Source organism: Puma concolor, chromosome B1 (genome assembly GCF_028749965.1).
Source record: "Puma concolor isolate L17-30 chromosome B1, mPumCon1.1.hap2, whole genome shotgun sequence".
NCBI classification, from domain to species: Eukaryota; Metazoa; Chordata; class Mammalia; order Carnivora; family Felidae; genus Puma; species Puma concolor.
In genome coordinates, this window is record NC_141670.1 from 36,444,604 (window position 1) to 36,460,564 (window position 15,961).

A 15,961-nucleotide genomic window follows, 5' to 3' on the forward strand; every position below is an offset into this window, starting at 1 on the left:
TGTGGGAGGGAGCTGGACAGGTACTCCAGGCCCATTGTGATCCTGCAGCCCTTCCTGGCTACCCACTGCAAGTGGACTCTCATTCCAAAGGGGTTGTTATAAAACCTGACCTTTTCTCCCACTGATGGTCTGAAAATCCAGCTTTTTGGGATCAAGAATGAGCAGGGCCAAGAAGAAAAGAAAATTATATTTCAGGAAAAGCAACCAGATTGTGCGCTGCTGAGCTGTGTACACCCCAGAGGGGGCTTCTAATGTCCTGGGATAGAAAACAGCAATATGGGCCCCTTAGTCCTGTCTCGGCACAGAACACCATGTTGCAGGCAGGCTTTTTTCAGCTGAGAGGGCTAGAGGAGTTGACTTTGTTCTCATGATATAGGTGTGTGAGAGCATGCATGCATGCGTGTGTGTGTGTGTGTGTGTGTGTGTGTGTGTGTGTGTTTGCGTGTGTCAGAGATGCACCCTGGACTCTGAGACCCTGGGGGCTGAGTGGTGAGAGGAGGAGTAAGAGCAGGGGGTAAGCAGCCCTTTTGGTCAAAGCCCTTCCCTTGAGATGCCCCTTTCCAAAGCCAGGGCAGGGGAGGGGTTAACTGAGTGACCACAAGATATCGGAAGGCTGTGGGTTAGGCCCACCAAGGAGGAAGGGATACGTTGTTATTAAGGAAACTTCAGCCTCAGGGCCACTTTCCTGGCAAGGATCCTACTGTTGGGAGTTGGTTGGAAATTCCACTTGGGGGAGAGGTTTTGTGGAGCCTGAGACTGGGTAGGCAGTTTCAGTGTGTGAGAGGCATGGTGAAGCATGTTCCCAGGAGCACAGGTCTTCAGTGAGCACCCCCTAAGGTTCTGAGTGAGGTCTTGGGGTAGAGAGGCCTTTCTGGCCAGTCATCCTGACCTCCAGTGTTGACATGCCCAGGAGGGAGAATGAACATTCTGGCTGTTGCCAAGATGTTCAGTACAGCTCCACGTAGTCTCTCGGTCCCCCTTGTCTCTAGGAGCTGTTCCACATGTCTTTTCTTGATGGATCTGAGTTTTTTCCCTGACCTAGAACTTGGGAGCATCTCCAGAGTACCCTCTGACCTTTACTCTTTTGGAATTCCTGGCCCAAGGCTCTCAGTTGCTATTTCTTTCTCTTGCTGGGCTTGATTGGTTCTGGGGGTCGTGACGCCAACTAGAAGAGCCAGGGATAGGTGCAGTGAGAGAGTTTGGTGAGAGGATTCACTGGCTCTCTGCAGAGCATCTTCCTGCCCCAGTCACATGTGCCCGCTGGCAGGATGGGGGAAGCCCTTGCTTTTGGCACAGGAGCCCAGGATTCTGTAAGGATTGTTCCGTGGGGCTCCGGACCCCACCTGCTGGGCATGCAGGGTAAGTGCCTTTATTGCCCCAGTCCGCTAGGCCAATGTCCTGACCTTTAAACCTGCCCACAATGCTCCTTTCTCAGTCTGTCTCTGACAGTGCATCCTCAGGCTCAGTCAAGATAGGAAGGGAGAAAGCTGCTGTGATGGGGTGAAGTCAGTGGAAGTCCCAGGGCTGGGTTATTCTTGAGCAGGCAGGCTGGCTGGCTAGGTGGGGGCAGCAGGTGCAAGTGAGGCTGGGTCAGCTCAGCTGGTTGTGGGTGGCCCACATGCACTGAGTCTTGCTCAGGGACCTAAGAATTTGCTGAAGCCAGGAAATAAAGCTGCTGCCTCTGCTTGGGTGGAGGACACCTCTCCAGCCAGTGCCTGGGCAGATGCCCCCACTCCATGCTGACTTCTTCTCTGGTCTTGTCTCAGCCTGGCCACAGCCTTCAGCTCTTCCTGTCCTGGGGCAGAGGTATGGTCAATGGGAGAGGTATTATCTTTTGCTCTGGCCTACCCCTTCCTCCTTTACTTCCTTTTCTTGTGGGTGGGTGTCCTCCCTTCTAGCAGCGGTTTCCTTTTCCCTCTGCAGCTGTAGGGAGTGACAGGCTCCTGGTGCAGTGCTCTGCCTCTAGGTGTCGCTCTCTCCCTGCGGTAGCACCCCCCCCCCACTGTGAGCAGGGCCTTCTGGGGGAAGGAATGAGAAGTGGCTGTTCTGGATAGGGAATGCGGTAGGGTGTGTGGGGGGGGATTCTGAGGAGGCGACTTCTGGCCTAGGATCTTACAATGTTTTGGGCTGGATGGAATGGAGGAGGCCTCCCAGATCACTCCTGGGTCTTGGAAAAGGCAGTCTTGGCTCTGGTGCACAGAAGAGCTTTTTCTGGGGCAGAATCTGGAGTGAGGGGCTTGGAGAGGACAGGGAGACCAGGGAAATATCTGTGTCTAGAGGAAACCATTTTGGGAGCTTGATTTTGACAGGACCAAGTGAGCCCCTCCCTACCCTTCACTTCTGAATCTTTTTCCCTGAGCCCCTTCCTTCAAGAGGCCTGTGGGTTTAGATGCTCTGAGGGTGATGGGTAAGAAAGGTGGCTGAATTCTGCTTGTTCACTTTTGGAGAGGTGAGGCTCCATGTGCAAGGCCAGGGTCTGAGGAGGGAAGCTCTTTCTCTTTTGTAATTGGCTTATTATTTGGCTTTTGGAAAGAAAAAAAAAAAAGGAGAGACAGAGGGGGACAGGGTTTCAGGGGAGGGTGGAAAGAGAGGGAAGAAAGAAGAAAATAGTAGATGCTATAGAGAGAGAGTGAGCAAGAGCACAGAGCTATTCAAAGAGCAAAGGTGATGGAGAAATAGACCTTAGGAGGAAGTCAGAGAGAGAAGTGTGTGAGAGAGAGACATGGAAAAGGCCCGTCTGGACACACACACACACACACACACACACACACACACACAGGACATCGAGTTGCTTGTCAGGCTTGCCTGCAGCACTTTCTGTCAGTGGGGCTGGGGTAGAGCTTGTCTACAGAAATCCTGTTTTCAGCTCTCTAGCCAGTGTGCAGTTGGACTGGAAGGTGTGGAGGGTTGGGCCGGGGAGAGGTAGCTGCTCCCTTCCAGGCATGCCTTGCCTCAGGCCACAGGCTCAGGCTTGTCTCTTGGGGTCTTCTCTTAGGGTCTGGGAACTTAGAATGGACAGGTTAGGAGTCTGAGGGATCTTTTCGGCCTGTGTGTGACCTTGAGTTGTTATCTCCCTTCTTTAGGTCTCAGTCCCCCCACCCCCCCAACCCCATGGTAAAATGTGGGGACTGGACACTGTGTCTCTAAAGTCCTAACAGACTAGGAAGGTTAAATAATATTCTGCTGCTTTCCCGGCTTAGCCCAGCATGTTGGCTGGACCTCTGGCTGGAACTGAGGTTGATGGAGGTTTGGGCAGCAGGAAAGTGAGGGTCCCCTCCGCATGCTCAAGCAGGTCCTGCAGCCCCCAGCTCTCTGCTGAGGCTGTGACCTTCTTCTCTGGCCTCCTGGTCTTTTACAGGGTCTGTGGTCTCTCCGAAGGATCTTCTGGCTTTCCCGTGCTCTGCTCCTGGGCCCAGGGCTGTGGGGTGACAGGGTGGAATCGGAAGGGAATCTGGTAGAACCAGGGCAGAATGACAGCTCGAATTCTCCTTCTGGTTTGAGGAGGGGTGTTGGTGTCTTGGAGTCCTTTCACAGCTCTTCCTCTCACCGGCTCTGTGGTGGCCTTGGTGTGCTTTGGAGTAAAATGGGTGTGGAGTTTCCCAGAAGGGCGCAAGCCCCCAGGCCTGCATCTTGGGTCAGAGATTATGGCGGCCCTCATTCATGCTTGTCTTCCCTCCCCACCACCCAGACGAGACCCTCCGCTCTTTGGCCAGCCCTTCCTCCCTGCAGGGCCCCGAGCTCCACGGCTGGCGCCCCCCAGTGGACTGCGTCCGGGCCAATGAGCTGTGCGCCGCGGAATCCAACTGCAGCTCCCGCTACCGCACGCTGCGGCAGTGCCTGGCAGGCCGGGACCGCAACACCATGCTGGCCAACAAGGAGTGCCAGGCGGCCCTGGAGGTCCTGCAGGAGAGCCCTCTCTACGACTGCCGCTGCAAGCGGGGCATGAAGAGGGAGCTGCAGTGCTTGCAGATCTACTGGAGTATCCACCTGGGGCTGACCGAGGGTAAGCCCAGCCGGGCCTGGCGGGGGTGGGGGGGGGGGGATGCGGTGGGATGGGGGTGGTGGGGAGGGCTGCGCAGGGCGGAGGGCGGGGAGGTGGGGCAGGTTCAGGGTAGGACTTGGTAGTGGAGGGAACTGGCAAGCTCTCTGTCGCCCCCTGCCACGGGGGTCTAGAACGCAGAGGAAGTAGGGGTTGTCGGAGTTAGCCTGGAGACATGGAGGAGGAGGGAGAGTGACAGCTGGGAAGGAGACAGGGCCAGGTGGTGGGAGAAGAACAAGGCTGGAGAAAGGAGAGGGTAGGGGTCGGGAGAGGATGGATGGACTGACGGACGAGTGAAGTGGTAACAGAGAAGGGAAGGCTGGGGTACCCAGGCAGATGGAGAAGGGAGGGTGGGTCCTGTGCATGCAGAGCTGTGCTTCCAAGCAAACCAGTCCCTGGGACTCCCCGAAGCCCTGGGTGCTCAGCGAAGGGCAGTCCCATTTCTGTTCTTCCTGCTGCCAGGACACCTGCTCTTCAGGTGGCTTCCTGACTGCAGGGCTGGCCTAGGCACCTTCTATAGGGCTTGGGGCAGTGTGTGGGCAGCAGGCCGCTTCAGGTCCCAAGGTGGCACCTTACCAGCTCCCTCCCCTAACAACCCACTCCACACACCCCCATCCTCCCCTCCGGACTACAGTGTGGGGGATTTGTGTACAGTGCAGGGGGATTGGCCGCCTTGGTTAGACGTTCATTTCTTGATTCAACAACTGTTTATTGAGAGGTTCTCATCTGCCAGGCCTGTGCAACAGTGGAGAACAAGCTGGGGTAGCCTCTGGCTTCTTGGAGCTCAGAGTTTGTGAGGGGATGTAGATAAGTGAGGGGCTTTCTGTCACTTGGTGGTGTGAGTGCTGTCAGAAAGCACTGGTGCTGTGGTAGCCCAAGGCAGCCTCTTATGAAATCTACAGAGTCTTCCTGGAAGAGGCAGCCTTTGATCTGAGACTAAGGAGTGAGCTGCAGTTACACAGTGGGGGGGAGGGAGGAATGTGGGGAGAGTGTGGGAAGTGGAGGGGAGCTTGGGCAAAGACTCCCAGAAGGGAGTTGCCGGTCTGCAAGTGACTCAGTGTAGTAAGGTGGGGGGTTGGAAGTGGGGATGGGGTGAGGAGAGGGGAGGGATGTGGGACCTGGAGGGCAGCAGCTTGGCCAGCTGGCCAAGGACAGTGGCAGGAAAGAGGGAGGAGGGTTCAAGAGCTATTTAGGAGGTGGAATCAACAGGTCTTGGTGAAGAGAGAGGACTCGAGGAGGGCAGTTTTCTCTTTTGGGCAACTGGGTTGGTTCATAAGAAGCAGCCAAGGGGGGAGAGCAGGGAGATGATTCCTTTATTTTGGGGCACATGGCTCTCACTGGCCATGCCCTGCACACAGCTGGAGTCCAGGGGGGAAGTGGCACTGGACATGGAGATTGAGGAGCCACCATTAGCCTGTAGGTGTGACTGGGGCCATGGGAGTGGGGTGCACACACTGAGAGGAGGGCAGGGACAGAGCCCTAAGGACCCCCAGCATTTAAAGATGTGCCAGCAGGGGAGGGAGGGGGACCTGCAGAGGTTGGGGGGAGGTGTTGGGAGAGAGGTGGGAGGTACATCAAGAAACCTGGGGAGGAGAGAGGGTCCACAGTCTCTAGGACATGTCCCTCATGCCTTTGGGGTGAGCATTGTAGGTGGTCGCTGGGAGCAGAAGCCTGGTTAGGGAGTGAATGGGAGCTGGGGGCTGGGAGTGGTGACTGTGGATGTCTTCTAGAACTTTGGTGTGAAGAGGAGAGGAGAACAAAGGATGACTTCTTTTGTAAGAGGTGAGAGGGTGGAGCAGCTTGAATTCTAAGGTAGACTGGGAGTGATAGGGATGTCGAGGTGAAGAGAGAGGGCTGCACTGTGGAACAGTGCCCTTGATTAGCCTCGGATGGAGGACCAGGGTGCTGGAGGGAAGGAGGAAACTGGGATCGGGTGTGAGGCTGGAGAATGAGGGATTCCTGACCAGTGGCCAAGATGGTTCCAATCTGCCTTGAATTTGGAAGTAAACCGGGCATGTAATTATGAACAGTGTTACCACCATTAATAGCAAAGTAATTCCTCATGTGTAGGTCTCCTGTTCCTAGTAGCTTCGAGTCCTAGAACTAGAAGTGAGCAGAGAGGGAAACACCGCCACAAAGCGCGTGATGTTTATTCTCTGCAAGGCAAGGAGCGGTCTTCACCCGGAGGATGCCTCTGTAGTGCGTGAAAACTGAGGTTCCTAATTCAACAGCTGGCTTGTTTAGTTTCTTGTTTTCTTTCCCATGGCTTTCAGTCTCAACCCAAGGGAGGCTGTGTGGCACTTGGGGGTGGGCTTGTTGAGGGCTTGCAGGATGGGCTTGTTGAGGGCTTGTAGGACGGATGCACTGGGGAGGGGACAGAAGAACTGCCAGCTGGAAGAGCCAGGTGGGCCACCTGAGGGCCACCGGAATGGCTCCCTCTGGCATCACCGTGTCAGAACACCAAGAACCTTCCTGATCGCAGCCAGCCAGTGAGGCATTTGGATGATAGCAGTGTGCGTTCTGTGCATTTATGCTGCATCCTGCCATGTGGTCTTCAAGGCCCTTTCAACCCAGGAATGTCAGCCTGGGGAGGCATGAGCTGGCTTGTTGGTTCCCTTACCAGGCAAACGTCTGTGTAGCCCCTACTGTGTGCTCCAGAAGGTGAGAATACAGATTCAGCCATGGTCCCTGTGCTGGCAAGCATACAGGCTAGGAGACCCCTCCCGTGGGCCAACTCTGGAAAAGTAGACTCCCTGCTTTTCTCCTTCCTCAAAACCTACCCTGCCCCCATTCCTGGCTGTTAGGAGTCAGAGGTATTTTCTGCCCAGGGTTGGTCAGGGAAAGCTGAGAGGCCTTTTAACAGCAGGTAATGTTCCTGTGAGTGACAGGATCCACCTGAGGGTTAATTATTCATGGTGTGGGATGAGTGGTCTCCCTGGGGGAGGCTGTAAGCACTTCCTCCCTATTCTTTAATAACACTTAATAACCCGGCTTGGGCCTGGGGCGGGGTGGGGGATTGTGGAGTGGAGAGATCTGTGCGGGTTTGGACTTTGATTGTGGCTTCTCCTTGGTCCTGGCTGGTGGGTGCGATTCCTCTCTTCTCCCTCCACCTGAGGCTGAGCTGTGCCTAGTCTGAGGTCCTTAGCAGTGGACAGAGCTGGCGGTGGCAGGACTGTGGCCTCTGCTCAGGTCCTAGATGGTCCCAACTGCAAAGACCTAGAGATCATTCCATCCCACTCCCACTTTGGTGGGGAAGCTGAGGTGCAGGGAGGGGGGCTGGTGGGACCAGGGCCCCCCAGGACTCCTTATCCAGGCCCCTTTCCAGCTGCCCTGGAGAGATCCTGTGGTCTCGGGCTCATCTTCCCTTTCTGTCACACCACCACAACCACCAGTATCTTACATGGTGGCACTGTCACTGTTGGTTGGCTGCATGGGGGACTTGAGACCACTTCTTGACTTCTCCAAAAGTGGCACTAAAGTTTGAGGTCATTCTGCTCCTTCAGATGTGAAGAGCAAAGGCCTCTCCCAGGTCATGGCCCAGGAATGTGACATCCTAGATCTAGTTTAATCTGGTTGCCAGGATGCCCGTGTGGCCAGGTCTCTGATTTCCCACTGGTGAATTCTGCCACAGGAACAGGCAGCATGGGTTGACTTAAATAGGATGGACCTTTTCCAGCCAGTCCTGGAAGAGGCTGTTTTCCCCAAGAGATTCCACCCCCGCCCATCCCGCCCCCAGTCAGTCATACTAGCTGATCCATACCCGCGGGCCTAGCTTTGCCAGATACGGGAGGGAAGGACCTGGTCTGGGGGAGCAGTCTGGCTGGCCTAAGACTGACTCTAAAAAGTTAAACAGCAGCGCTACTTGTGTAAGAACAGTTTGGTTCAATAACACTTTTACTTTTGGAGACAGTATTCATAATGTTTAAGTACTTGGACTCTGGAGTCAGCTGCCTGGGTTTGAAACCTGGCACTTACCAGCTGTGTGACCTTGGGCCAGTTTCTTAACGTCTCTGTACCCCAGTTCTTTATCAATAAAACAAAGGGTAGTGCCTATCTCATAGACGAGAGAATTAAATGAGTTAGTACACCTAAAGCACTTTCAATGGTGCTGGTACATAGAAGGCTTAGTGTAACATCATTTTTATTACCAAAAGCTCTTGTATTATTTGGCCCTAACAAATAGCAATGGCTGGTAACCCCACCACCGGGAGTTTCTCCAGTGTCTGTGGGTAGAGTGGAGTTTGCTGAGATGGTACAGCCCTGTGACAGTCCAGGGGGAAGGTGGGATTGGGACTGGCCTGAAAGAATAACCTTTGGATAGTAAGATACCACTTGGGCACCCATTGTGTGTAACGCATTTGCTGGGTGTTGCAGGGCATGAGGGTATAGGGTAAAGTGAAGGGTAGAGGACATTTCTCCAGGGAGAGAATGAACATCTGGGGAATCTGTACCATTTTTGGGGGGTCTGCCAGATATAGCAGACAGATGCCTTTCTCTGTGAACCAGCAGAGGGCTGGACAAGCCTGGAGTGCTAGCCTCTGGGTGACCTCATGGGCCTGGCTGAATGCGCCCTTTACAGGCAGATTCCAAGTCCCCTCTTCTGGATGGCTGGCACCTTCCTGCAGGTGGCCCCCATGGATACCACCCCACATGTACTCTTCTTTAGGTGCTGGGCCCTGGGTGGATAGGAAATCAATGTGTGAAGCTGTGGGTCATCACCTGTCTCCCCCGCCCCTTCAACACAAACACGCAGTCTGAGTGATTACCCATTGATTTCTCCTCACAGTAAAGTCTCAAGAGGATATTTCCTCTCCTGCCGAGGTTTTGGCAAAGGGCGGGAGTCCCCATGAGGAGGCGGTGGGTCTCCAGGGCATCCCTGTGCCATTTATCTCCTGTCACTCGCTTGCTTTTCCATTCACTGAATCTCTGATGCACCCAGAAGCCTCGAGGAGAAGTCTGAGAAGCCATCAGGTGGCAGGGAGTCAGTCAGACAAGCTGGGGATCAGGATTCCACTGAGAAGACCTTCAGCCCTATCATGGTGACATGATGGGAAGCAAAGAGGAAGTTCTCTGCCCTTACGTGGCCCGGGCAGAGCCAACCTAGTGTGACGAGAGACAATGCTGGTGTGAGGGTCAGGGGACCAGAGTCTAGTCTAGATCTGTCGTGAGTAGCTCTGTGATCTCAGTCAGGTTGCTTCACCTCCCTGGCCCACCTCAGGGTCCTCGCTTGTGAAATGAGGAAGTTGCACTGAATGACTTTGGAGGGCCTTTGGCTTCAAATCCTGTGATTTATACCTGGCCTTCCATGGGCACCTCCCCAGTGCCTTCTTTCAAGAAGCATTTGGAAGGCCTTAGAAAGGGCTGGACATGCAGGGAGGTCAGTAGAGGAGAGTATTGGCAGTACTGACCTGCTGTGGGGACTTCTCTAATTGGTGAGGAAGAACTTACCTGTGTGAAATGCTCACCGTTTCATTCATAACTTGCTCTCGTCTAGTCCTGTAGGAAGGGTGGGCCTGTGCCTGACACTGGTTCTCTCTTCCAGGTGAAGAGTTCTATGAAGCCTCACCCTATGAGCCGGTGACCTCCCGCCTCTCAGATATCTTCAGGCTTGCTTCAATCTTCTCAGGTAAGTGGGCTCTTGCTGGGGCCTCCCAGTCCTCCTAGGTGCCCTGGCCTTCAGTTGGCTCTGCCTTCCACTGGCAAGCCCCTTACTGCTTCTGAGCTTCGGGTCCTCATCTGTAAAAGAGGAAACCATAACAGCCACCCCCAAGGTTGTGTGTGGAGTGGTGGAACGAGCCCACCATACAGTAGGTCTTGAATCTGAAACCTGGTGTCACTCTCCTAGTTTGTTATTGGTCTTGCCCTCCTGGGTCCTTCTTTCTAATTCCCAACTCTTCCACTTTGGAATTCTACTTTGGTCAAGTTGCTCAACTTTTCTGTGCCTCAGTTTCCTCAGTTGTGCAGTGGAACAATACCTACCTTGGATTGTCATGATGTCCAAATGAGTTGATGGTTGTAAAGTGCTCAGCGAGCTGCTGGGCAGCACAGCACGGGTCCTGGATAGGAACTATTAGCTGTGGTTGGTGGTGGTAGTATCACTATTATTGGTTCTGCTCTGGGATTCTCCTTCCTCGAGGGGTCTTCTTCTTGAACTCCACCGTGAAGCCTCTGGTTCTCTGGTGCTTGGCCTCCCCCAGGAAGTGAGAAGGACTGTGTTAAGCTCTAGCTTTGCTTGCTATGGTCCTTGGGTAGGAGTCCGATGAGTTTGTTGGTTCTTTCTTCCTGGCCTGTTCCTTCTGGCCTCTGGGAGACCTGTGGGCCCAGGGCAGCTGCCCCTGCTCAGGCACTGGTAGGTGGGGGCCTTCCAGTCTTGGGAACTGCTCTGTGGGGGCTGGGGGTGAGCTCCTCCTGGAGCCACCACTGGTTCTTAAAGGTGGCCAGGCAGGCTGTTACAGGACAAGGCTGCAGGCCTCAGGTTTCTAGGAAGTTTTGTGGCAGAATGTGAAGGCTCCTGAAGTTTCTTTTGCTCTAAACCATTCTCAATGGCAGCACCACTGACATTTTGACCTGGATAATTCTCTCCTGTGGGAAGAGCTGTCCTGTGCACTGTAGGATATTTAGCAGTGTCCCTGCCTCTACCCTTTGGATGCCAGTAGCAGCCCACTGAGTCGTGACAACCCAAAATGTCTCCAGACATTGCCAAATGCCTCTTGGGGGCACAACTTTAGTGTTGTAGAGAAGCAGTACTCTAAACTATGAAATGAAAGACTTTCCAGTAAGACCCTAAACCCTTTCAAATGAAGAATTCTCTAGGAGAGTGTTTCTCAAACTTTCTTTTTCCATTATGGCTCCGCTAAGGAGAAAAGCAATTCTCTGTAGAGAAATACTGTCTTAGTCTGCTTTGGCTGCCATAACAAAATACCATAGACTGGGGAGCTTAAACAATGGAAATTTATTATCTCATAGTTCTGGAGGCTGGAAGTTTAAGATCAAGGGCTGGCAGGGTTTGGTTTCTGGTGAGAGCTCCTTTCCTGGCTTACAGATGGCCACCTTCTCACTGTGTCCTCACAGGGTGGGGTGGCGGTAGGGTAAGAAAGAGGGAGTGGGGTAGAGAGAGAGAGAGAGAGAAAGCTCTTCTTTTTCTTATGACGACACCAGTTCTATTATGGCTCTACCACCTCACCTTTATGACCTCATTTAACCTTAATTACCTCCTAAAAGCTCTGTTTGCAAGTATAGTCACATTGGTGGTTAGGACTTCAGCATATGAATTTGGTGGGCACAATTTGGTTCATAGCAAGTGCCAAGGAATACCTGCTTTTTTGTTTTTGTTTTTTTTTTTTTTTTTGCCTGCCCAAGAACCGATTTTTGCTCGGTTGGGGGTGATACTCTCCGCTCCCATTGAGAATACATGCTCTAAGGGATTGAGATGGGAAGATACCTATATACCTGGTGGGAGAAATCCTGGAACTCCATCAGAAAGGAGGCACTGGCCAAAGGGTGACCGTCTAGATATACCCTTGGGCCCTGGCGGTGGTTGGGGGTGGTGGTGAATGAATTGGAGACTTCAGAGCCGATCCTGGTTAGTTTTGGATAAAAATCCACCTTTGGCCACTCCTTTTGAGACAGTTTTGGGGCTCAGGTGCAGGTTGAGAATATCATCAGCAGGTGATGATGGAGTAGGGATGCCTTGCAGCCCTGATGTAACCATTCCCCACCCTGCCAGCTGAGCACTACTACATGGGTGGGAGTCATTGGGTTTATCTCCAACAAAGAAATAGTTTTGACTTGTGCCCTGAAGGATGAAGGTCAGAGGTCTGCTTCCCAGACTCACACTAAACATCTTTCTAGCAGAAAATCTTTATGCGATGGGCGTGATACTCTGTAGGACAAGGACATTGACAAGACAAATGAGGAAATTATTGGGTTTCAGCTCACTGAATCAGCTTTCTTTATCTACTTCCCAGGTGAAACTGGGTCCCACATGACCCTGGATCCCTGGGCTCTGGGGCCCACTCCCCATAGAATGGAGGGGTGCCTTCGGGGTCTTGGCAGCTCCCCCCTCATTGCTCCTGTTGACCCCTTTCCACCCAGAGTAGCTGCAGAGATGGTGCATGGGTGGCCCTGTTGGAGAAACTTGGGCACATAATTGGGTGGAGGGCCCTGGCCAGGCCATTGAGAAACTAAGTGGGCCAGGGTGGGGCACACAGCAGAAGGAAGGCTGGATGGGGCGCTGGGAGGCCCGGGTACCACTACATTCTCTGACCCAAATTAACTGAGGGGCTTTGGGCAGGTCACTTCCCTGCTGCAGACCTTATGTTTCATTTTGGAAGAAGGAAGACCCAACCTTAGAGCAGGGCTCCCTAATTTTTTCCCACCAAGGCACACAGACAGTGGCATTATTGCCTGGCATACTAGGGTGAGCAGAGCATCTTGGAGCTCAGGGGAACATGGGCCCCTGTCTGGCTGCCCCGTAGGGTCAGTATCTGGGCACATATGTCACCTGCCTGTGGCTTGCTAGCTGGGAAGGCCTGGCCTGTGGGACCCAAGATCTGTACTGGCGCTTTAGGATGATAAGGCTGCCACCCTGTAGGACTGTATGGAGCCCTTCTCCACTTCTACACACCCATATTTGACTGTGCATTGCCTCTTCCATCATCTGTGTGGAAAGGCTGTGAGTGGGGAGCATGGGGTCTTTGTGGCCCTTCTCTACACCATGATACCCCCAATCAGGGCCCTAGGAACTCAGAAAAGGGTGCTCCTGTATCTTTGGGGCTGAGTTGCCACTATATCCTTAACATCTACTGCCTAAGAATTTGGGCCCCTGTCATTGGGTCCTCCTGGAACATGTGTTCTTTATCTCTGGCCTCCTCTGTCTGTTTGGTTTTTAGAAAGTCCTGCTGGGATTCTCTTGGCAAAAAAGCTGCCAGGATTCCTCTAGCACTCTCTGATGCCAGAGGCCCTGGGGTAAAGGCAAACCTCCCCTCTGATCTGCCTAGTTCAAAGACTAGGCTTAGGGTTAGGGTCAGTGACTGGGAGTAGGATTACTGGTGTCCCGGTAGCCCTGAGTCTAAGGCTAGGAGGAGAGCAGTCTGGCTGTGCCCCGAACCATGGCCACAGTGATGTTTGAGGCATCCAGGTGGGAAGGGAGTGCTCATGGAGAACTGAGGTTTTTCTTGTTTCTAGCAATTCAGCTGCCCTTGCAAGCATAAAATGGAGTGTTTAGGGAGTTAGTCCAGTGCACAAAAAGTGTGGGCCTTGAAATGGTAGTCCAGGGTTTGAATCTTGACCTGAACACTTTTAATTTTTTTATTTTGAGAGGGGAAGAGGGTGGGGGGGAGAGGGACAGATAGGGAGAGAGAGACAATCTTAAGCAGGCCCCATCCTGAGCATGGAGCCAGACGCAGGGCTTGGTCCCATGACCCTGGGATTCTGACCTGAGCCAAAATCAAGAGTCAGATGCTCAACGGACTGAGTCACCCAGGTGCCCCACCAACCTAGCCACTTAGGGGAGTGTGATCTTGGGCCTCATTGGGCCTTCTTGAGCTGTAGTGCCTATGTTTGTAAAATGGGAACGTGATACCTACCGACAGGGTTGATACAGAGGATTCACCGAGAATGGATGTAGGGTAACAGAATTAGTCATCCTCTCGTTGCTGAGGATGTTTAGTAGGGGACAGGGGGTTTGGGGAGCTGAAGTTGAGAGTCCCTCCATTCCTGGGTGTGACCCTGTGAATACTGAATACCAGCTGGTCGCATCTGGGGTTGCAGGAGAGGATGGAACAGGTGAAGAGAAGAAGAGCTTCTTAAGGGAAGGAGAGATCATTCAGGCAGAGAGAGGTTGTGGAAGGGTTCCATGGAGAGTGAGGGAAGTGGTACCTCTCTGTCCACATGGAGGGAGGCCCTCACTGTGAGGGGCAAGGGTCTGGGAGGCCCAGGCAGTGGTTTCCCTCGCAGTCACGGGCCTTGCCTCAGGGACAGGCTGTGCATTCCTGGTGAGGGACGGGGCCTCCAGGGCCTCCATCCCATGCAGGCCTTAGCAGATGCATGCGTGTGGAGCATATTTATGCAAACCTGTCTTTTCTGTAGCTATAAAGGAACTCAGAGATCACCTAGGCCCACCTCTTCCCCTGACAGAAAAGGAAGCTGAGACCATGAGAACTGGGACAGACTGGATTGGGATTCAAGTCCTTGCTCCCACCCCTGTGCCGCGTCTGCCTCAGGCAGGTGCCTCTAAGCCCTGGTTTCTTCTTACACAGCAAGGGGCTGATGGAAACACCTACCTTCTAATTTTTGTTGGGACTAAATGAGATACTGCAGGTAAATCCTTACCCAGAGCTGGGGCATATTGCACTACAATATTTAAAACTTATTATGGAGTGATTTCTCTAAGGGCAATATGGCAGGCTATGGCAGGGCTGGCCTGGAAGCTTGCATTTGGGAAATCGTTGCAAGCCTTTTGGTGACATGAGGCTGCCTTCCACCCATGATAGTGCTTGGTGGGGGCTGGAGTGGGAGGTGACTGGGCAATTTTCAGGGCAAGTAGGACCTGGGGGCTCCTGCTGAGCCACCCTGGCCTTGTTGAGCTACACTGTGGAGGGATGGGGATATGTGGAGGCTGGCAAGACATCTGGGTCTGGGACCTTTTGTGGGTTGGAGGAAGAAGCTGTGGGCGGCGTCTGCCTCAGTTGGCCAGTAAGCCTCTGGGGTGGGCAGTCTTGCTTGGGTGGGGGCAGGAAAGGCCTAAGGATGTTCTTGTTTTAGGCTCCAGTGGCCCTTTTTTGGGGGCTCAGGAGTGGAAGGAACCCTGTCCCTGCCCAGAACCTGGCGGGTGGCCCCTGACAGATGAACGCCACCACACTCTGACATGTTGTGATTGTGGTCTCTGTGTCTACGCATCCATGCCTGTCTGGGGGTGCCTAGCACTGTGCTGTGCTCCTACTACATATCCATAGAGGATAGACTAGTGGGTGGGCCTAGACTAGTGGGTGGGCCTGCTAGACCTAATTTGAATCTTGGCCTTGCCCTACCAGCTGGGAGACCACAGGCCGGGTCACTTGACCTTTCTGGACCTCATTTACTGACCTGTAAGATGGAGTGGCTGGGCCTGCCTGGCGAGGATTGGTGGGGACACATGCACGGTTCCTCATGTGGTACTGGGGCACCTTAGATGGTGGCCAAGGGCAGCACTGTTGAGGGCTGGAGGGAACTAATGGCTTAGTGTGGGGTGTTAGACCGGACAAGGAAAGGTGATGAAGAGGGCCAAGCAAGTCTGAGGGGGCCTGTGTGTGCTGCATGTTAGGAGTATCTGAGGTTTACAGAAGGGTGGGTTGCTCATAAGTGCTTCATGGGAGAGATGGGGCGGGGACTGACATGTTTTGTTCAGTAAACATTGAGCTCTCTGTGTTCCTGATACTGCGTCAGACACTGCTTTAGAGTGACTCAGACTCATGTCCTCACTGTCTACTGGGGTAGGCAGACACCCACTTAGACACCCATGAGGAGGCTTATTGTTGGTGGCAGTGTGGACCAAGTGCTGCCGTGAGAGTTCAAGTATCCTGGGGAAATCAGGAAAGTCTTGGAAGAGGAGACATGGGGGCCTGGGAATGCCATTCTTGGTAGTGTCATGGCCTAGAGGGAGGCCTGGCTCACCTGGGATGATGAAGGAACCACACATCTTCTGGGCCTGGTGGGCTCTGAGAACAGTGAATACAGACCCTTGTGGCAGATGGGAGATTGGCCTCTCTGGGGTCTCTTCCCTTGGGACTCCTGCCCCAGACTTCTCCTGGATGGAGCTGTGCATGACTGCTTGGCTAGGGAGCCTGGGTCCCTGGGGAGGGGCTGAGCTGCCCTTGAATGAGGGAGAGGCTTAGTACTGGGCTCCAGAGCCAGTCCCCTGTGAAGGTTGCCTCAGTGGCCATA

At 53.6% G+C, this 15,961-nt stretch overlaps 1 protein-coding gene across 6 annotated transcripts in view; it reads left to right on the forward strand.

Annotated features, from left to right (window-relative positions):
• The window catches only part of GFRA2 (GDNF family receptor alpha 2), a 99,740-nt gene that overhangs the window by 2,254 nt on the left and 81,525 nt on the right, over positions 1 to 15,961 (forward strand). For 5 of the 6 annotated variants that reach the window (XM_086703507.1, XM_086703508.1, XM_086703509.1 and 2 more), the window contains exons 2-3: positions 3,689 to 4,003; positions 9,582 to 9,665. The exons of the other annotated variant lie outside the window; for it this stretch is intronic. In XM_086703507.1, the coding sequence (XP_086559633.1) occupies positions 3,689 to 4,003; positions 9,582 to 9,665 (399 nt within the window). The remainder of the gene's footprint in view (positions 1 to 3,688; positions 4,004 to 9,581; positions 9,666 to 15,961) is intronic. 6 annotated transcript variants of the gene reach the window in all.